Below are 22,870 nucleotides of genomic sequence, written 5' to 3' on the forward strand. Positions count from 1 at the left end.
CCTCCAGCCCCACAGTGCTGTGCCCAGGGCTGGCAGCAAACACCCAGCCCCTGGTCTGGAGCTAAACGAGAGCCAGGCTGAGCACGAGGACAGGCTGGTGGCGAGGGGCGCAGATGGAAGGGATCCGGGGGGCTTGCTGGGGAAACTTTGCAGAGGATTAGTTGCCAAGGGAAATATTTGGTGAACTTCCACACTTCTGGAGAACCAGGGGCTTGTTAAATGGAGCAGCAGCGAGAAGGATTTCAGAGACCTCGCTGGGAAATTGCTCCTTGTTACACAGTGGCTTTGGAGCACGGGAGTCCTTCAGAGCACACCATGCCTTCTTATGCCAGAACACTCATTTATCTGAGCATGGACTGAATCCCAAAGTACTTATTCATTTTCCTCTCCTCGGGGAAGGCAGGGGGGGCAGATCAATGACATCAGTGGGAATACTGTTAGCTTGAATAAAGGGATTTGGCCCGTGCTGTCAGAATCAGGCTTCAGATCTGTTCACCAAATCAGTGCCTTTGTTTTTGCAGCCTTAATCCCTGGTACATTTTCCTGTTAGGTTGTTTAACAGAATAAGGCTACAGGGTATTTTCATGCTTCATCCCCATGCTGCTTACAAAGCCTTGGAGGGCTTAACCTCCTGGTTACTGGTTAAAATGAAAGGGGAAACTCGATGCTGCAGGGAGCTGGTGAGATTTACCACAGAGCCACAGGAATGAATGGTCACGTTAAAAAACAGGCTTCTCATGGCAAGTGGCTAATTAGGGTCACGGTGGGGATAGAAAAGTTAAGGACTGTCTTTACTCAAGGCAAATCTCAAGGCTGTAGCATGCTGGTAAATCAATCAGCGAATGAAGTGGAAGGGAAGGTTCTTTGTAGGTTTGTTTTGCTGCTGTGGAATGAGTTATTTCCTGCCATCCCCATGAGTATCACCAGACTATGACACATGCCCTGTGCTGCTGGGAGGGGTAGGGGATGGTGCTTACCATGGAATGCCCCAGGATGAGAACAGGCAGTTTGGGATGCTCTTTCTTCATGAGATCAATGTGCTGCAAGCTGTCCCTGATGAAGACGTGGAAATCTGAGACAACCATCCGATCGCCCTCGCTCTGCCCATGGCCAACTGCAGGGAAAGCAGAGCACACAGCTAAGTCATTTGAAGCAGTGGTTGCAGTTAAGAAAGGGCCTGGCAGAAATAAGACTGTTGGACTGTTTTTGTCCTAACTTGACCTTCTCCTGCAGGCATCTCTCAACAGAAAAACTGCTGCAGAAATGCAAAGGAAACTGCAGAGTTTTCAAGTACCATACTGTCTGTGACCTGACTTTTTAAATAAACATAGAATCATAGAATGTTAAGGGGTTGCAAGGGGCCTCTAAATTTGGACTTCTATTCCCCCATGTTTCTATCTGCTCTTCAAAATTAAGAGTACCAATTTACTTCTTGCCACCTCCAACATCAGGGTGAGGAAGGGCTGTCTTGCCTTGCTGATGGGTCAGTGCATCCTGGGAAATGGGGATTTGCCTCAGGGATCATATGCTTTGGGTCTGGTGGCTCACTGTGCAGCCATAACTGCTGTGTAGCATCTTGGCCAGAAACACAAAGATTCTGAAGAGCAGACAGAGTGGCTATAAACTTAATAGACCACGGACACTGCCTTTTCCAGGGCCTGAATGTGCATAAACTTCACAGTCCTGATTTTTCTCATGATACCCTGCAGTGCTGGGTGGGCTGGAAACCTCCTCTGTGTGAGGTAAGAGGTCAAGTGGTGGAGGTTGCAACAGCCTGCAGTGGGCAAGCATCCAATGGCAACCTCCTCTTAAACAAGTGTTAATGCAAATTGTACCACACCTGGACACTGCTTCCTCACTCTGTGACTGGGAATTATCTTGCCTGATGGAAGGGAAAGGGAAGATTAAAATGGGAGATGGTGAGTTGCCATGGGAACAGTGGCATCCCTGGCAGAGGTGGAGCCAGCATCACCACCGACACAGCCCCAGGCAATTTTGAGCTTGCAAAGGCTTGAAATTAATGCCACCTTGGGAAGCAGTTTGCATGCTTACCTGACCACATATGCATGTTATTGTCTATCACAAATAGGATTTGTCCTTAGAAACAGCCCTTTGCTTGTTTCTGTTCCATGCAGGTTGTTAAGCAAAACTGTGAAGGGGAAAACACATCCCACCCGTATGGGTTAGGGTGTAGAGGGTCTTAAACGTCTCCCTCCTGCTGGGTGTCTCCTTAGGCCTTCTCCAGAGGGCACTGAGGCACATTTACAGACACAAAGGGACAATAACTTGTTAAAGGAGGTGAGGCTGATAATTGTTGACATGCTGGATGGCTCCCCTTGCAGTGATCAGCAAAGGAAAGCACCCCTGACACAGCCACAAAGGTAGTCAGTCACATCTGCTGGCAGTGGTCACACCAGTGGGAATCAGTAGGTCTCAACTTTCTTGTAAGCCACCCAAAAAAATCACCTTGCAAATTAGACAGAACTTCTAATAAAAAGCTGGATTAAATTCACTCCATCTAGGAAAAACCAAACCCCAAACTAATTTTTTTGTCAGGTGGTCTCCATGGCTGGGTCTTTTGGCAGTGAAGGCTGCAATCAGCCACCCTGGCTGCCAAAAAACCCCATGCACATCACGCTGATAAATTATAAATAGCATTTTACCAGTTCTGCTTTCCATGCACACACTCCAAATCCTGCCAAAATATGGTGCAGCAAGCATCCTCCATGGATCAGTGACCAGAAACAAATAAAAGAGCAAATTAAAATACAGGTCATGATCATCTCCAGAAGTGAAACCATGTGTGTGGCTAGAGGAACTATTGACTTTAAATTGGGTTTTCTTACAGATGAAAAGTGAGCTTATTACAACTTTTATACACATTCAGTCCACTCACTTTATGGTCCTCAAATGTGCTATCTGCCTCCTATTCAGCTCCAAATGTAGCAGCTTAACATGAGTTGAACAGCCCAGAGAGAGGAACATTTTCCCTAACAGAGCTCTGCACTTCAGGTTTTTTTCTCTCCAGTGCTGCCTGACTTGCTTCTGGTCTCTCCTTCTCTCCAGTGCTCAGACAGCTGTGCAAGCAGAGACAGCAAACCCCCGTGGCCCAGGTCTGCAAACGGGCCATGACTCCTTGCTCTGGAACTGTGAGTCTTTGGTCTATTTTTGGATGAGACAGAAGGAGGTCTGGAAAGCCTCCTCGGCTCTCAGTGTGAAGTATTTCCCCTGCTCCTACCACATAACAGTGACTCTGCTTGTTACAGTCAAAGCAATGATTGGGGAATCCAAGAAATACCTGTGCAATGCTGTGACAAGCTCCTCTTTGAATTTTTCCAGGGTTTTTTATTAATAACTTAATGAACCCCCGTTTTAACCCCAGTTTTAGATACTAAACTCCTGTTCCCCACTCAGATGGCACAGAGCCTGAGCAGTAGTTTCTCTGCACACGTGGGACAGGAAAGCCATGCAAGCCTTTGCTTTGATATTATCCCTGCTCCTTGCACAAGGTCAGCCAGGGGGCATTGCTAGGTCATAGTCTTTTATTTTACTATTTTCCATTCTTCCCCTCCAAGAAACCAAACTTGTTCCCCCGGTGAATGAGTATATTGCAAATTTAAATTCCCCAGCTGACAAAGCTTCAGGGTGAGGAACTAAGACCCCTTCTATTAGATGAGAGATATTTGCACAACCAAACATCAATACAGTCAAGAATATTGGCATGTTTTTCTCTGCTCTTTTGCCTTTAGAGCTATTAAGAATGAAAAGTCAGGTTCATCCTTGATGTAAAGCTATTAGCTTTGAGTTTTGCTGGGAATGAATCTGCTGTAGTGATTCCACAGTGCCAGTGGCAAAACAGTGGGGGCAAGAGGAGGGGAACTCTCGGGGTCTGTGTGTCAAGGTGACCCCAAGAGTGTAAAAGTCCTTGTTTCCCAGCCCACGCAGCCAAAGAAGGAGTCTGGATGTGTAGAGCTGGCTTCTCAAGGTTGTTTATTTTTCCTTATCTAGAACATTCTTTCTCTGACCTCCTGAGCTCTGTCTAAGCAGGCCAGCCATGGCATTCTGTCTGCCCTCAGGGTGGCATTTACATTTTATACCAAAATCTATGTGTACTATGTTTACAATAATGTACCAACATCTATCATTTATGTTGGACAGTGTGTCTCTACCTTCAACCAATAGAAAAGTGTCACCATCACACCAAGACATGGACAACAAGGAGAAGAAGAAGAAGGTCATGACACACCCAAATCCCTCCATCTTGTCCCCCTGAACCCCATTCTAAAAAGCCCCAAAATTCTACTTATTCACCCTGTATTAATTCAACTACCACACTACTCAAACCCTTGTGGCTTGTAATTCCTCATACAAAGTTGGCAGTTTTTTCCATGGGCTAAAATCGAAGCCACAGGTGTTTTTGACTTCATACCAAGGTCTCCAAGCCCCCTGCCAGGGTCTTGAGACAGCCAGGGCAGCCAGAGGGATGTCCTGGACTCCCACAGGGAACCACCTTCCCCTAGCCACTGGAACTAACCAGAGACTGCTCCAACCCAAGTGACACAATGCCAAGGGTGAAAACAGAGGAGTGTCCAAGAATCACAGCTCCATGAGCTCCTCATCACAGCATCCCCACAAGGACTCCTGGTTTCAGCAGGGCACTGTGAGCTGCAGTGCACAGAGCTGTGACTGCTGGTGCACATCCCCACAGCACAACCAGCATCCAAAAGCTTTTAAACTGCTTCCCATCTGTCTTCACACCCAGCTTGTGTGGTTCACTGCTGGTACTGTGCTTGTGCAGTGGCTCACTGATCATTTCAGGTTGTGTGTACTGACCTAATTGCAGGCACCCTTTCCAAGAGGCTTTAAAAGTGAGAATCCAAAACACATATTTTCAAGTTGCAAATCTAGAATTAGGAGGTTTAAGCATCCATTTCCAACCAAACACAGCACTGCAAAATAACATACTTCACTCAAACAAAATCAGAATAAAGGCTTGATCATCTGGCCCAGTATGTCACAGTTATTAAGTTCTTCCCTCTATTTTCAGCATGAGCATGCTCAGACTGTGACTCTGCCCCTGGAGTCAAGAACAACAAACAACTCAGTCAGTCCTGTCAGAGAGCATGACTTCAGAGTGTGATTCCACCTATGATTATAGATCCTCCAAAGCTACACATCTCTCTGGATAAAATAAATAAAAATAAATAAAACTGACTGCCTGCACAGGAAGACAAAGCGGAGAATTCAGTGATGGAGTATTTGAGGGTGTGACGTCTCTGGGGAGTTTGTTATAACCAGTAAGTATGACTCTGCCTGCATAACAGCTCCTGTGACCCTGGAAATACATACAAGTCCCTTCATTCCTCAAATCCCATATTCTCTCATGCTGTGGGGCTTGCTTTTGAAAACCACTCCAAAGCAGCCAGGCTCTTCAGCTGACATTGGCTCACATGCCTCAAAAGAAAAGGTTACGTCCTGTTCAGATTGGAGATATCCTGAAAAACATGTAAATAAAAAGCAATCCAACTTGACACTCCTTTCCCTTCATTCAGAGCCAAATGGGAGCTGCCTGAAGAAATAAGCAGCCCAGCCTCAGCCTGGTGAGGGGGCCTGGGCTGGGTCTCCACCAGCATGATGCTTTTTTGCTGGGGCTGTGGGGCCACACCAGCAGTCCTTAAATGCAGGAAAGAAGCCCAGCAGAATATCAGCAGAGAGGAGAGCCTGGCAGTAGCTGTCCCTGCACACTGTGGGTGCCTCAGCACGCAGCCCTCGGAGGCACCGCGGGGATGGGTGAGGGTGGTAGCACACCCTGTCCACCCTCAGATGCCTGCACTGGTTTTGTTCTAAACACTAACTTATAGAGAAGCCACACACCATACATATTTGTTTCTCTTTCCAAGTACTGAACCCTCCTGACAAAAGTGGAGCCTGACCCCGGATGCTCAGGTGAGGTCTGAATTGCCCCTCTGACCTTCAGCAGGAACATTTTGCTATGGAAAATGAGGTGATGGGAATGCAGGTCAAATGTTGAGTTCAGCCATGGTGCTGTAAATTCACCAATTTCAGTGCTGTTCCTTAAAGCTTACAGTCATGGGAAAGCAGAAATGATGCACCATGTTGTTTTTTCAGCCTTTGCCCCCTATTTATTTATGGAAAAGCCATAAAACAAAGACGGAGGACAGGAGAAATCTGCCTAGGGAACAGTAATTTTTCGGGAAGAATTTGTATCCTGGCTTTTCACATATTTTGGTGTTTCCAGTTTTGGGAGAAAAGGGATGGTTTGGATCCATTTTTATTGTATTGTTTACACCACCACTGTAGGATGAGATGTTCTCCCCTGCCAACTGATGGTAGAAACAATCAGGAGGAATGCAGGGCTTGACTCCTGCCTCAGGATTCATCAATACTATCTGGTTTCCTCTCTAGAGGAGTAACCCCAAGGTTTTAGAGTGGGAGAATCAGGAACAGGCAGAGCCAGGGGTTAGGTCAGGAATTCCAGGCTGAACACTTCCTCAGCACAGCCACATTTTGAATTGCAATGGTACTAACAGAGGAGCGTCAGGAGTTTTCTGTGGTTAAAGGTGAGAAGTGCCCCCACTGTGAATTCAATGATTCCCAGACACAGCTGAGGAGCAGCTCTGGTACCACAGAGTCCCACACTGGAAAGAAATGTCTTAATGATGGCAGAGGGGCCATTAGCAAGGCTTGGCGCTGGAGCATTGGATTTAATAAGCTGAGCATGATGTGATTCAATTCCCAAAGAGCTGTTGTAGGCCAGAAAAGGTGATTTTGCTGCTTTAGCAAAATCTGTCTGTGCCCACAGCAGTGGGCAGCAGCTCGTTACAGCACAGACAGTGGTGTGCAGCAGAAAGATTTGTGTTAGAGCCCACATCCAAGCTCACATTGAAGATCCTCTTCTTTCACTGCCTTGTTCATCAATAAGCTTGTTGAAATCTGGTACATCTATTTAAAACAAGTGCCCAAATGGCTTTTGGAAAAGAAGCTATTTTGTGTTTATTAGCTTTGGGAAAGATTTGTTTTATTCCTAAAGTCCTCTGCTTCTATTTTCTGCCCAGAATTGGAGATGGAATGGACTTCTCACTGGTGTTGGACACTGACAAGTGTAGGTGAGCCTACCTCACCTTTTTTTGCTCTCACCCCACCACAGGTCATGCTGCTGGTAAGAGACATGAGCATAGTTGCGTCCTGCTTGCTGTCTGCTTTAGGAAATAAACCACATAATTAAAAATTCTCACAGATGCAGGTGGCCCACACAGAGGAATGATGCTGGGTCTGCAGCCCACAGGAGGGAGATGCCAGTGACAGAAATGTGGATGGTTCTTCTGGTGCACAAGATGTAATGTGCCAGCCCAAACCCTCACCCCGATCTCCCTGAGCTTGCAGCTGCTTGCTCAGGTGGGCACCTCACTCTGATGGCCCCCAGCCAATCCTGAGACCCCAGTACCATAGGAAAGCACCACTTCAGCAGCTCATTTTATATCCAAACCCCAGAGACAGGGAGAAGCGTCCCTTGCCTGCCTCTGCTTTCCTCTCTGCGCTTTACACAATACATTCAGACTTGGAGATAAAACTTAGAGCACAAGATGCAGCAGATACAATTTTCCAGAGTGTTTCAGCTTTATCAGCCAGTGCAGCAGTTAATGAAGTGTGTCACAAGGCATTGCAGCTGATGCCTGTATTTATGAGCTCTGCTGAAACTCCTCTGAGCAGGGACTGCTTTTTTTTTTTTTTTTTCCCCAGCACTCATACAGCACCAGCACCACAGGGCATCACCACAGACCTTGGTCCAAGGCACAGCAAGATTTAAAAGTAGTAATTAACTCTAATCCCAGACTATAAGGCAGCATGGTTTTGCAGAGGAGGAGTTTGGAGAAAGCACATAGATGGAGAATTTGCAGGAGACAAAACACAAGGCAACACAGCAAATGTTCTGTGAAGCCTTGATTTTCTGCTTGGTGACTTTTTAAGGTTTAATGAAAAAAATATTAATGAATAGTAAACCCTTCAAATTGTCATACCAGTTCTCTACTTAAAAAACTATACTTGTTTTGTAATGATTTAAGTACACATCTTTTTCATCAAGTGAGTGAAGCTCATTAATTAAACATACTGGATTTCAAAGCTCTCAGTGTTTAATTATTTGTTTAACAAGCAGTACATCTAATCCACCATTCAGACACACAAACAACTAAAACAACAGGAAGAATCTTCAAAGCAGGACAATCAACATCTGGAAAAGTCAACGGACTGTGCCTGTATTGTCAGTAACACATAAAGCAAATGTTCCACTGGCAGAACAAATACACAAAGGAAGCACCTCAGAGATCATCCTGCTGATTCCTGCTCAACAAAGCATCTTTCTTGCCCTCAGAACAGACTTATCACAGTAAGGGATCTTGTTCCTGTTTGATTTCCCCATTTTGTTTCCATTCTTCAACCAAATCAAGTCTGATGCGCAGAGGGAACTATGAAATTTCTGCCCCCCATCTGTACCTACTCTTCATTTTACTCATGTGGAGAGCATTGGCACCAGGACAGAGACACAGAGCCAGAAGAGAGCAGGGTAAGCTGTCCTAGGATTAAAGACATAGGTCATGCTCCCTTGACTCTGACCAAGCTGCCATCTAGCTTAGCTGCTGTGCTTATTTTGTAGCTAAACCTTGGAGCTGAGTGTCTCAGTGTCCACCTGACTGAGCCTTAGCTGTGCACTCTCATCCCCCCCCACAGCTCTGCTTTCCACTGGAACAAAAACCAGTTTGTCACAAGCCTGTGGTCTTTCCCAGGAAGATTGCTTTCACATCAGGTGGGAACCATTAGGATCTCAAAGGAGAAGATCCTCTCTCACCACTGCTTCCACCTTCATGTTCTTTGAGAACCTGAAATACAGCTCAACATATGCTTATCCTTACCAACATCTGGGTAGTCCTCAGCATCCCTTCTTTAGCACCTCCAGTAGAGAAGCAGTGAACACACTGGGTTTTCCCACACAGGCACATTATACAGCCACTAGATGTGGTACCCAACACAATTACCTGTTACCCTGGCTGTTTTAGGTATGAAGCATGTAACTAAGAACTACAGGTGGATTCTGCCTCTCTCTGACCAAAAGAGAGCCTTGTCCTGAAGGCACAAGTCCATCAGCTTCCCTCTTCCTTTCTAAGGTTAGGAAAATAATTTTCCTTTCAGCATTTGCTGGGTAGTTTTTATTCACTTGCCTCACACAAAGAGTGCAGCAAACTGAAAGCATTCTCCTCCCACACCAGAGACACATTTGCAGAGATGAGATATTTTTAGAACCGTGCACACAGAGATATATTGTTTGTTGTCTTGGTTAGGAAAAAAAAAGCAACAGTCAATTTTCTATACTAAAATTATTTGTGCCTTATTGCTAGGGAGCAGACAACCAGTCACTTGCTAAAGCCATTTGAAATTTTTTCTGTACTCCAGAGATGACAAACAATATGACCTGGTATGTATCAGAGCAGTCGTTAATTCTGGCTAACAAGGCAAACTGTTTCTGTCAATGTTAAGAGCCAATTCTTCTCTAATGGATACAAACATGGTTCTTTTGGCTTTAGAAGACTTGCCCATTTCTAATGCAGTTGCTGAATTTGGCTCTGAACTGCAGTTCCTTAAAAGTCTTCCTGGAACATTATGTTGCTCATGCAAACGTGCTGAAAAAACTCATCTGAGTGTTTGTGCTGCAAAATAAGGAGCTGCATTTACAAACAGCAGTCACTGTGGCCAGGCTAGAAACCTAAGTGTCTCATGGGATGCCATGAGAGGAAGGGGCCAAGACAGTATGAAAATCTGCACATGCCACAGTCACTTCCCACACTGCCTGGAGTGGGGCAGCTTTGTCATCCCTGTCACAAAATCAGGAAGCTGCTGTGGCGTGGCTGGTGAAGCTAAGGTCCATGAAAGAGGAATATGGAGCCTACTTCCTCTTCCACAAGGCACATTCACAACAGTATTCCACTTTCTTCCTCAGGCCCTTCTGCAGTGACACCTCCCAAGCCAGCCCTTAAGAACATAAAAGCAAAAGACAGCTGGCAGAAAAATCCTTTTCTACCAGACTGCTGGGATCAATGGTTTGAAAACATTGCACAAAGCCACTGTAGATGGCTGAGCAGCTGTTGAGCTCCTCTGCAAAAGCATTTCTTTTGCTGATGAATGAAATGATTCCTGTCTAATCTCTTCTCCTATGGGATGAAGATCACAACACAATATAAGATATATCATCAGCAAAGCACAACTTACAGTGGCCCTAAGGAGTCAGAGACACTAACTAGTCAAGCACTAAGGGATTTTATTTAGGGCCTATAATAATTTTCATAAGGGACTATAATTTTTAACAGTTATTCTTGCAGTTTTGCACTGAGATTTTGCTCTCTTTCATGAGGAGCACATAATTTCCTGAAGTATTGGTGAGGTGACTTTATTTAGTAATGGAGTTTATCTTCAAAGACTTATTCTGTCATGACATAGAGCGAGTATCAATGCCCAGATACTGCAGAAAAAAATGCATGGTCTTTGCTGGAGTTAATCCAGGGTCTCAAAAGTTCATTTGACCTATATGCTGCTGATCTAAGAGCAGAAAAGAGTTTTTTTTCTTCTCTCCACGTATGACTTGAGATATCACTATTGTAGCTAGAGTTTCACCTTCAGTGGAAGAGGCAAGCAGTCAAGGGATATCTCCCTTGGTATATTATTTTAGCTTTAAAAACATATATAATTTTCTTCTCTTGCTTTAACCCCATAAATTAAAAAAAAAAACAAAACAAACACAGTGCAAATTTTACTTTTTCCTAGCTGAAAACAAGGATGAAAATGCAACTGCATTAACTTTCTGACCCGAGTTCCAGTTTTAAAACAGCTGGAGCAGCAATTCAAAATGTCATGGTTTTCAGTGAAAAAGCCAGTGCTGGAGTGGAGCTGCACACTCCCCTTCCCCTTCCCCTTCCCTGCCCATTTATTCCAAAGCATGGCTGGCATGTGGGCTGCCTCTCCAACACGCACACGCTATTAACTCCTAAGTGACAGCTTGTTCAACTAGAAAACATTTCCATTTCTTTCCTTAACAAAGGCCATTCATTTCTTGCTCTTCTGTTTGCTTAAAGATGGTTCCATTTGGCCTGATGGGAGTGTGCACAGCCCTCCTGACTGTCCCCTGGAGGAGTGCTCCGAGTGAGGGACCCTGCCCCGGGTGGCTGAGCAGGGAGCCCTGCCCCGCACGCTGCAGCATCAGCCCAGCTGCTCACACTGCCAAATCCAGATGTCAGCCTTGGCTAGTTCTGTGCTTGAGCAAACAATCAAATCAATTCGTTTTGGGAAAGACAGACCTAATTCTTCCCTGCCTACAGTAGTTTAGGCATCACAAAGAAGAGAAGATGAAAGCTGGATCATGTAAGAACTCCCTTCATGCTGCTGACGAATGTCTTGGGAGACGGACACAGCTTCCTTTCAAGCTCTCTTCAAAAGGTTCCTCTCCATGCAGACCACCCATTGGGGACCCACATCAATAACAACAACAAAAAAAAAGAATTTTAAAGACCCATTTTTCATCCAATTTATTTACATGTTAAAATAAACATGGGTTCCCATCTAGAGCAAGGGCTCCCAGTGGGTTCTGTTTAGTCTGTGATATTCTTGGCACCAGAATACAGCATTTTTCTATTCCAAAGCAATCTTGGCACAGAATTGTTGGTTATATAATTTTTTAAGCAACTGGCAAATGAATAATAATGTTTCTAAAAAGAGTGACTCGTGTTCTAGGATACCAGGAAGGTGTTTTACCAATTAATCTGCCAAAAGGTCATTAAGAAACCTGAGATCTCAAGACCCTTCATTCAGGGTCAGCTCTCTCCATGGGTTGCACTTCCAGTTCTCAATCACCCTGTCCAAAGGGAGCTTTCTCACAGAGTTAAAAAGATTTTTCCCTTTTTGCTTCACTCCTTCGTATTGCCACATGGCAGTGCCACCCTCATTAGATGGGATTTGTCCCTGTTCCTGACAAGGCACGAAGGAAATACCACTGTCCCAGAGCCAATAGCTTTTTATACCCACTTTGCACAAGCTCAATGGGTGAGCAGCAGGTGGATTATTTGAAATAAGGGCAGGGTGTTTTTTAATTAGGTTTTTTTTGGGTTTTTTTTTTTTTTGGTTTGGTTTGGGTTTTTTTTTGGTTTTTTTTGCAAGGTACATCTGCACAGAGCTGTAGCTCACTCAAACGCTAACAGATCTGGGAGCAGCACAATTAAGGAAAAAAACCTCCTGATGAAGCAGGTCTGGCAGGGAGCATTCCTGGGTGGGTCAATCCTGCCCAGTGTGCCAGAGCATAAATGCTGCCAGTTGGCTCATGGCTGAGTGGCATTTGGATGGTGCACGGGGAAGTCACGGGGAAGTGGCAGGGCAGAAAATAGCTCCCCTAAATCCATCCTACAGCAAAGCTGTTGTCCTTTCCTGGAGAAGCTGATTTCAGGTTATTGTTGTGGTTGCTTTTTACCACTTCATACCCTTTTGTCTTGTAACTTTCTCCAGTGCAACTCTGAAATTCTCCTCTGTACATATATATTTACCAAAAAACAGGATCAAACAGGCAGGTTATTGGTATCTCTGCTCTATCACTCATTTCAAGCCATGGCTGAGTGACAGTAGGCATGAATCCTGGCTGGCAGGTCTACAGTTCAGTAAGCAATGCACAGATACAAGGGTTGAGCTGTGGAAGGTTAAAAGACCCAAATGCTGGTTTTGGGCTGTGAGAGCTACTTCACAATCAGCCAGCAAGGGTGTATTTGCAGCTCGGGGAGAGCTCTCTACAAAATCTGGACAGGAGAGATGGAAGATTCATGAAAAGGCACAGGGCTGCAGCCAAAAGTACAGGTGGTACCAGGCAGGGTCAGTTCAGAGGTGTCCTCTGCCTCCTCTCCCTTCCCCCAGCCCTCTGCTGAGCTGGGCATGAACTTGGCACCACGGATGGGTCAGGCTGTAGCATCAGAAAAACTGCCAGGATCTGTCAGCAGGCTTTGTCTTGGATAAATTCAGAACCAGAAAATAAATGTAGCATGGAGGATGTAAATTTTAAGAGATCTGGGTTGAAAGCATTAGTCTTTGTACCAGCTACAATTCAGCACTTTTTTTTTTAAACTTTATTTTTGTAGCTAAGCAAGAATTCTCAGATTAGAGAGTACTGCCAAGCCCTGAATAAATCCCAGCATTAGAGATGCTGTGGGTATAACAGCTCTCCCTATGAACTGAATCTGCAGACAATATCTTCAGAGAAATTAACCCCTGAGTGCCACAGGACAGTGTAGCATCAGTTTCAATGCTCTGGGAAATCTCACCCTGTGGTTAGAACAGGTTTGTCCTATCCATGGAGCAATACTGATGAAGGGTGGAGAAAAGCACAGGCTTAGAATAACTTAGAAAGCCTGACACAGTAACTTTTCTGCATTGTTGGTGAAGTGGTCAAGTTTCCAGGTGGAATCCTGAAGACAAATTCAACCAAAGGATGTGTAACTACCAAACTAGTCAAGCAGCTTGTAATTACCTGACATCTGATTGTTTATTTTCCATCCACAGCCCTTTCCTTAACAGTTCTGAAAGCACTTGCTTAGAATTTGGATATAAGGAAAAGCTATACAGGTGCAATTTAACCTTTCTTATTTTTCTGCCTCATCCCTTTCAATATTGGTGAGATGTTTTATTATAAGCTGCTCTATTCACTGGCTGAATCTTCCTCTCAGCCTGTGGAGAGCCATTCACAGTAATGGTTTTGCATTCTTGGAGCTCAGGGCTTCTCAGCTGCAAGCTCTCTGGAAGTGGGTCAATATCACATTCAGATATTTTCATGAATAACCTGAGATACACTGAGCTGAAGTGTTACTCCTGAGAGCCAAGACAAACCTGTGGCAGAGCCAAGTGGCAGTTTCCAAACACCTTCTTGCATAGCCCACTACTGTGATACAGAATGAGCCACTGAATCACACAGGACTGATCACAGGACCCTGCAAGAGATACCCACAGCTAAAACTGCAGCACTGTTGGACCATAATAGAACACAGGCCAGATTAATGTGATGTGAAATCCAGAGAAGTCTTCAGAAACAGAAGCAAAAGTGCTTTTCTAGTGTAGGTCACTAAAATTTGGCCACAGCTGGCACAGACCAGGACATGTTCCCATCTGAGGACGGCTGTTAATTACAGAAATGGGCTGATGAGTCCTTATTTGATGTCTTGGTACATTATGGAACCAAAATCCCCCCATGGCAATTGGCTCTCTCACTGCCAGAATGCACAGAAGACTTCAAAGTGAGCTCCACACACATCTTCAGGTAAGGCTTCTTCCAGATGGCCTTAGGTTTTGTAAGGCCTTTTGCAATCCTCATTTTGTTATTCTAAAGAAGGCTCGAGGCCAAATGGAGTGTTACTGAGATACTGGAGAATCTCATCTGATTGGAGAATGAACCAAAAGGTATCCAGATGTTTGGATTTACTTTACCAATGGCCTCAGAAGTGAAGAGGATCACACTGATAGAGGCTTTCAATTATCGAGGTTAATTTCCTAAAATTCTGAAATAATTTTCTCAAAGCACCAACTACGATTGTATAGTTCCCTGTACATTTTAAATGCTAAAATGATATTTTATTCTCTAAAATAATAGTTCAAGATATGCTAGTTTTTTACTAAAATAGGAAAAAAAAGCCTTAAAGCCTATGAGCCAAATCCTAGTCCTACTGAAGTTAGTGGCATTTAGCTGCTGCCTTCAGAGGATGCAAGCATGTATTCTGTGCTTAGCAGCACAGAAGCAATTAAGGCTCAAGCAACTTAGAAATAAATCCCCAAACTACATAAGAATCCCATTAGAAACTTGGCTTTAAATTAGAGGCATTCTGAAATAAATGAGAGCTGCAGTGCTGAGCTGGGCATGCAGGGACTGGCGCCACTCCCTGAAGGAGAGAGGGGCAAAGCTGATGGCATCTGATCCTTCAGCAGGGATCAGCTGAGGTCTCAAAGGGGAAAGGAGAGGCAGAACCAGGAAGGGGCCATGGGATGTGTGGCACAGAAGTGAAAGACATCAGTTAGTGACAGCAGTTTATGTTAATGCCCTGCCAAGCTCCATGGACAACCAAAAGAGAAATGCTCTGACTATCATGTTGTGGGTAGCTAATAGATGGAGAAGAGAAAAACATTGTCATCCAGCCCTTATGTGGGCAGGAGTACTCTGGGACAAAAAGTGAGGACCTTCAAAGAGTCAGAGGAGCAAGAGCCTGGAACAGCCTGCTCAGCAGCAACAGTGTTTGCTGGCAACCACACTTGGGTAAAAACTGATCTTTGGCTGCTTGTGAAGAGAGAAGGACACTGTTTGCAGGAACAAATGCCTAGATAATGCAGGGAGTGTCTTCCTGCCCATGCTGGTAACAGGAGTATGTCTTAATAATAAAATAAATGCCCTCTTTTAACATTCAAAATGAAAGTGCAATAGGAGAAGCACTATTAAATTAAATCAAATCCAGCAGACACTGCATAACCAGACCTGTTTCTCTGTAATACTTGGACTTATTGAAGAGGGAAGAACCTGAATATGTGAACCAACAAAGGATTAACGTTTCTATTGTTCACAGATTATTTTCCTTCTGGGGCTTGTTGCTGCAATATGCACTTGTTTGGAGGCACTGATAGAAAACATTCTGTTTTTTAAAAAAAACTCTACATCTTTTGTTATTAAAAAAAATGTCTATTAGTTTTAGAACTTCTGAGAATCCCTTAAAAGGTCTTCTCATGGTCTGTAACAAATAGAGCTACTCCCAGGAAAATCAGCAGGGAGAAAATCCACCAGCTGGAATCAGAAATTCCACTCTGGAACAACACGACACACTTTATGAATGAGCAAATAAACAAACAACGAGCACTAGAACTACAAATTATGAAAAGCAGTATATGGGCTGCTTCTGCATGTTTATTTTGTCAAGTGGAGCTCTGGGACTCAAGATCTTAGGCCATGAAGGAACAGGAAGCTGTAGGAGGCTGATGCCTAGAAGGAGCCTGGAGCTGGTTTAGACCCTGCACCAGCTCCTGGCATTTCACACTGTGCCAACACACACAGCATGGCAGGTTTGCCTGGAGCAGGCCCAGGGAATCTGCTAATACAGCAAGTTTTGGTGAAAAATAGGCCAAGTGCCACAGTTTTGATCAAAGCACACAAATGCATGCAACTTAAGTGAGCTCCATGACTTCAGAAGGAGGTTATAACAAAAAACATTCTCTTTTTGGAAGTTTTGGAAAGTTTTGCTGCTTTAGTGAATAATTTCCCCTGATACTGTGACTGTTCAGTTCAGCAAGAAGGATTTTATTCTCAGTTTCCAATGTAGGCAGGGCACAAAGAGCATTAAAAATGAAGATGAAATTGCAGGTTCAGGCTGTTTATTGACTACTTATATGTTTCACTTCTCTTTGTAAATCTGTTTTTTTCTTCTGCTCGTGCAAATAAGAGCTCTCTTTGCACACCACACTCCTTAACAAGGCTCTACTCCAGGTTAGTGCTGAAACAGGCACTAATCTGAGCTGCACTAATCTGAGCTGCACTAATCTGAGCTGGACTGTGCTCCTTTGACTCCTGTCATCCATCTAAAAAGGTACTGAAGGAGTCCAAATAATGTTTTAATCCAACTGGAGTTATATAAACAAGGTATGTTTTTACCCTTTAATTTTCAAAGGGTTTTCAGTAACTTGGAACAGTCATTTGTAACTCAATAGGATGACAAAGTCCATATCTGTATGAAGATACATTTATAGGTGAGGAATCATCACTAATTCGCTTCTGAAACAACTTCACCAAATAAGACATGTGAAAAACAATAGGAAAGCTAGGCACATTAATGAAATGCTGTTGCTATGGAAAAATTGTTCCTGTAAAGGTGAAAATAAACATGCTTTCTTTTTCTCACAGTACAAAATTGTCTAAAAGCATCTTCTTGAAGATGAAGCTGTTTTTAACCATAGGTACTATTAATGTCTGCTTTTAGGAAGGTAGTTTTTTTCACTCATTTCAAAACTCTCCATGTTTTATTTTTAGAAGCAACATCCCAAATACTAGCAGCTAGGATGCTCTTTAGTTCATAAAAAATAATTTATGCTGGGACATACCATGATGATCTAGTTCAAGCCCCTACTCAAAGTGTTTCCCGTTCAACCAGGTTTTTCAGGGCTTTATTGAGCTGGGTTTTAAATATCTCCAAGGCTGGAGATGTCCCCAGCTCCCTGGGTCCTGCTCCAACATCTGACTGCCCTCAGGGTGAAGACATTTTTCCTCATACATAATAGGGATTTCTTGAGCTGTAACTGGTGTCACTTCCCTCTCATTCCATCACTGGGCACCTCCAAGAGTCTGGCTCTGCTGTCACCACATGCTTCCACTGGAGACTTGTAGACAGCAACAAGATCCCCTCTTCTAAGCCTAAATAAGGCCTCTTAAAAATTCCTTCTCTTCTAAGGCTAAATAAGCGTAGTTTTATCAGCCTCTCCTCGTACATCTTGTCCTCCAGTACCCTAATTGTTTTGACAGCTCTCCTCTGGCCTTGGTCCAGTATGTCAGTGTTTTCATTTTACTGGGGAGCAAATTGGACCCAGTGTTTCAGATGTAGTCCCAAAAACGCTGAATGGAAGAGAACAATCACTTCTCTTTGGTTGCTGGTTATAATCTTTCAATACAACTCAGTATGGGGTGGCCTTCTCCACCACAAGGTCACACTGCTGACCTATGTTCAGCTTGTCTGTGAGGATCCCCAGGTCCTTTTCTGCAAAGCTGCTTTCCATTCATTCAGTGCCCAGCCTTTAATGCTGAATGGGGTTACTCCACCACAGATGCAGAACTCCCCAAGTGCCTTTGTTGAAACTTCACAAGGTCCCTGCCAGTCCCTTTCTTCTGCATGTCAAGGTCCCTGTGAATAGCAGCCTTCCAGCATATGCTCAATTTCCACCCTGAAAACTGGCTGCAAGTGCTCTCCATCCCATCATCCACACCACTAATGAAAAAGGTCTCCACTGATATTATATGCAACACTGATTTGTTATTCTTTCCCTTAAAGAATACAGATTCCTCTGATGCCTCTTGAGGCCAAAGTCCCTGATGGTATGAGCTACTGTCCTGGCACAGAAGTCAGTAAAGGAACAAAGTTTGAAGCAAGTTTGATGTCTGTCCAGTAGCCCCAGATAACAGACATAGCTGGCAACATAAAAGGATCTGCTCTTTCAGTCTTAGCTCTAATAACCATCTGGTCCTTGTCCTTCCACCCTCAAGCATCTTGCATGCAGACGTACGCCTACAGCCTGCAGGGCTGGTTATGGGAGAGCAAGTAAGCTGTTGAAAACATTACATGAGGTTGCCAACCCTTCTGCACTAATATGAAATGCAATTACAACTTGCATCTTGAACCTGCTTTGTGACATAGTGACAGGGTTATCCTGGATTTTATATGAGCAGCTGTGAAAGCAGGATTTGACCCTTGATTTGGGGATTGATTTATACAGGTAAAGACTGAGTACAGATGACAGCTGCACAGAATCTTGAAATAACAAGAGTGAAACAACAGATTGTAAGATGAAAGGAGCTGAGTTCAGTCAGGGCTATTTCCCCTTTAGTTTTTCAAGTTCACCAAAGTGAAACCTTTGTCCAAAAAGAGGATGTTTTATTCCTGATTATTGGGACCATTCAATCAAAATGCCTGTCACTTAGGTCTAACATTTTCAGCACCACACACAAATTCAATGGTCCACTCCTCTCATGGAGTGTATGTCTCACCTGAGAGGCAGAACTGTGGAAGGGAACCCAGAAGGACTCAACCCTCATGGAAAGAATAAACCTTTTAAATTTCCTGAATGAATGACCCATCTTTCTTCTGTCATGCTGTCTGTCTGTCAACAGTTAACAGTGAGCAGTGACAGGCTGAGGAGCACGGTCTGGGCAGTGGGCAGAGCTGACAGTCCCAGCTCAGCCATTGTGCTCAAAAGGGAGCACTCTGTTCCTTCTGCTGCCGTGTCCACACTCACTGGGACTGTTGTTCCAGCCTCACGCCTCCTTGTGTGAAGGCCAACAGCAAGGCTTTGTTCAAGAAGCAGCTGCTGAAAAGATGTCCTGTCTCATGGAATGACCAACTGACATTTCTCCCCTGCTCATTAGTAAGCAGTGAATTATTAGGAGAACTGGGTTGGGCTGCCTGGCCCATTTCATTTGGAGTAAAAAGCCTCAGATCTCAGTGTGCCCCAAAAAGGATTCCCTCGTAAAGTAGGCTTGAAAACAAAGCCAGGGGAGCTGGCTCTCCAGCACCCTCCTCTCATCACCTGATGGAGTGAGGAAAGAGACTGGCTCATGCCAGAAGATGGATAAGGCATGACTGCATTGAGATGTGTCCCAGCTCTGCTTCCCTCAGAGCTCACACCACATCTCTGCTGGATGACAAGTGAGCTCAGTTCAGCCAGGGCCTGAGCCAAAGATCCTGTTCAACTGGATGACATGCTGTTTATTCACTAACCTTTTGTTACAGGGTGGACACAAAGCAGTGAGGAAATGGCTGAGCAGTTGGGAGGAGCAGAGTAACTGAGGAAACCACAACCATTGTTGTGCAATCTTTGCTGCTGAAGCCCAACATGATCATCTAGTGATGTCCACATACAGGGGCAGTGCTGAAGGAACATCTGCATTGTCTTACCCCTATCCCAACAGTGCCTGCATCCAGCTCTGGGTTATAGCACGGAGCTTACATGTCTGTCTTACCTCACTGACTGTACCACAATTAAATCTGACTTAAAAAATAATAATTGGTCAGGGTCAGATAAACAAATAGGCTGCTTTGAGCAGCCTGGTTGTGGTTTGCAAGTTTTCATAGCTCAGAGTAGATGACACTACAGGTCTGATTTCAGGTGCTCTTTCTTCTATGCATCTTTGCTAAAGGTGTATCCAGCCCTCATAATTTCCAAACTCCCTTGCCTAAAGGACAGGTGCAAGACTATGTTTTCCCCACTTTTACATCAGCAGGGAAGTCCATGAAACAAATAAAATCTCATCCCCCTGAGCTGAGTAGAGAGGAAACACCTCTGAGTATTCCCTGCACCTTTCTTAACCCAAACATTTAAAACAAAATACAATGCTGTCTTTGTGTGCTCCATCAGACGCATCAGCTGTGTGGAGTCTTACTGTTTCTTTATTTTTAGTTTGCTGTGGTCTGGCTGCTTCCTGGCCCCACAGTGTTGTTTCACCGGCCTTCACATGACAAAAAACCAAAGGCTGAATTTGCCTTTCCAAGTCCCGCCTTGTGGCCTCCTCTAGAGCAAGAGACACTGCACTATGTGCTTTCATGACTCACTCAGGGTTTTCTTTCCGTTGTGTAGGTGCTCCTCTCAAATAGAAAAAACTCTGTCTGTCCTGAAGGAGGCCATGTGGTGCACACAGAGATTTGGGCCCTGTGTTCCCAGTGTGAATGAAGGGTGAGGGCTAAAGCAGCAGAAATCACTCCACCAGGGCTATACTGGGCTGCAGAAGTCTGTAATGATCTCCTCAAAAATAACAAGAATAATGTGGAAACCTCCATCTCCAAGTCCTTACAACTGCCTGCTGTGCCACAGGATACTCCCCTTGGAGTTGTGCCACAGGATACTCCCCATAATTGTATGATAACACACTGTGTTAGGACACAATTATGGGCACATTTCAGCATCATGATGTTGTAGGAGGTGTATCCAGAGGACTTTTTCCTGCATGAGCTGTGGTCCCTCTGGGAGGTACCATCTCACAGCCACCAAAAGAACCCAGGCTCATACAGCAACCTGGAAGAAAGTACAGGGAAATAGATTGTCCAGTTGAAATATTGTGTTCAAGAGCTTATTCAGTACATGGGAAAAAAATGCATCTTAGCTGTAGCAATAATTTTATAATTTCTATAATTTCAAAGAGGCTAAAACAGCATGACCGCGTTTCCTCAGCAAGCTGTGACTGCTACTCTGAGATCCAGAGTTACAAGATCAGTGATTCCAGAAGAGCTGGAGGTCAGAAACAACTTGTTTCAGTTTGCCTCAAACTCGTTGGTGGCTGCAGGGTGGTCTCACAGCTCATCTTTTTCCATGAGAATCCCCACAGCCAAAAACAGGGTTAGAGAAGGAAGGCAGAAGTAAGTTTACTCACTAGCTATTTGTTCATAAGATAACTTTTCTCCAGGTTCTCAGAGTTGTCTCACTGCCTAAGGAATTCCATGGTGTACTTCAGTACCTGAACTCTCACCCTGCAATTGCATGCTGTGGTTTCAGCTCCTGTGTGCTCCACACAGCATTCTTCACTGCTGCCTGGAAGGCAGATAAACCTGACTGCTACCTTCATTCAACATCTGGAGAAGGAAAGGCAGGGAAAGGTTTGGGATTGTACTGAGCAGGGAGTCAAAACAGGGATAAAACAGCACTGGCAGTGCTCTGCCAGCCAGGGCAAAGAGCCATCTCCTCTGGGGTCCCCTGGTAAGAGGAACCTATTGCTCTTAGCTGGAAAAAAGTGAAAATGCCCACAGCCTGTTGTAAGCCTCCTGTCAGAGGAAAGGAAAGTGAGTGCCATTCTTCCCCACAGCCCTGCAGAAAAGCCCTTCAAGCCTCCCCTGGGCAGTGCAATGGGCTCATGCAGCGGCAGCAGAAAGCAGACTGCTGTGGGTTCATGGGCCACACCCAGCACCAAGGAGCTGTGGTGCTGCTCCACGGGCAAACCAGCTCCAAATAACATTTGCCAAAGCTTTCCTGACTCCATCCCCAGAGCCTGCCCTGAAGCCTGCCAATCACAATGTCAGGGAATGCTGCTGTCCAGAACATTCCTGCATGCTAATGTACATGAGCTGTTACTTCACACTTGTAGTGCTACACTGACTCTCGTTCTTATTAATTCTGACATCTTTCTTGGTCATTTCCCCCTCCCAGTTTGACCATGTTTAATTCTTTTTCATCTTTCTGTGTAGACCAATCCTTCTCAGTGCTATGAATAAATAAAAGCCTTCTGTTCTCATCAACAAAATGGTCTTTTAACAGTTGCAAGAACAACATAGCAATCACTTAGAAAAAAAAGCAAAACAAAAGCAGCTAATATTTGGTGCATTTAAAAATATCTGCTCCAGCTATTTTCTACATTTTAGAAATAAATCCTTCATTAAACAGAGAAAGCAGTGAAAAAAATAATGGAGAGAAGCACCAGTGGGTGTCTGAGAGGGACCTGCTAACCCATCAGAAATGCTCACCACACACAAAGCAGCAGCAGGGCTGCCAAAGCAAGCTGAACTTCAGTTAGAAACATCTAAAGAATGTGAATAAGCTGTTAGAGCTGCAACCTTCCCCTCTGCTTTGATCTGACAATAAACATAACTCAAGAGTGGGAAACTCAACAGCCTCAAAAGGGTGAAAGGGTCAAAGGTCTTCATGTACCAGGACAGGTAGAGGGTTTATTCCTCCTGGAGAAAGTAGGATGAAAATGTATCTGGTGGCTAGGAACTGCCACCAGGTTAGGGCTGAGTTTTTCAACCTCCTCATCCTTACATAAAACAGACACAACACCCGTACGTGGCATGAGCAAGTCCAAGAGAAAAAGAGGGCTAATTTCAACTATGATTAAAAAAAAATAATAATAAACACATTTCTGTGGTCCCTGTATCTTGCAAATGTGTTTCTGACTGCTAATAGTTGACATGTACTTTTGAAGGTGAAATTGTGGTTTCTCTGGGCTCTGGCCACGTAATGCAACCGTAGTGCATTAGATCTCAGCAAATCAGATGTTACAGGAAAACAGACGAGGATGGCTGGAACATCATGTGCTTTACCAACTCAAAATGCT

The 22,870-nt window shown here is 44.4% G+C and overlaps 1 protein-coding gene across 3 annotated transcripts in view; it reads right to left on the minus strand.

The window, feature by feature from the left end:
- Positions 1-22,870, minus strand: part of MGLL (monoglyceride lipase) — a 102,479-nt gene that overhangs the window by 15,317 nt on the left and 64,292 nt on the right. For all 3 annotated transcript variants that reach the window (XM_072934685.1, XM_002194271.6, XM_012572816.5), the window contains exon 4: positions 978-1,114. In XM_072934685.1, coding sequence (XP_072790786.1) covers positions 978-1,114 — 137 coding nt within the window. The remainder of the gene's footprint in view (positions 1-977; positions 1,115-22,870) is intronic.

The sequence above is a fragment of the Taeniopygia guttata genome, chromosome 12 (genome assembly GCF_048771995.1).
Source record: "Taeniopygia guttata chromosome 12, bTaeGut7.mat, whole genome shotgun sequence".
NCBI lineage: Eukaryota > Metazoa > Chordata > Aves > Passeriformes > Estrildidae > Taeniopygia > Taeniopygia guttata.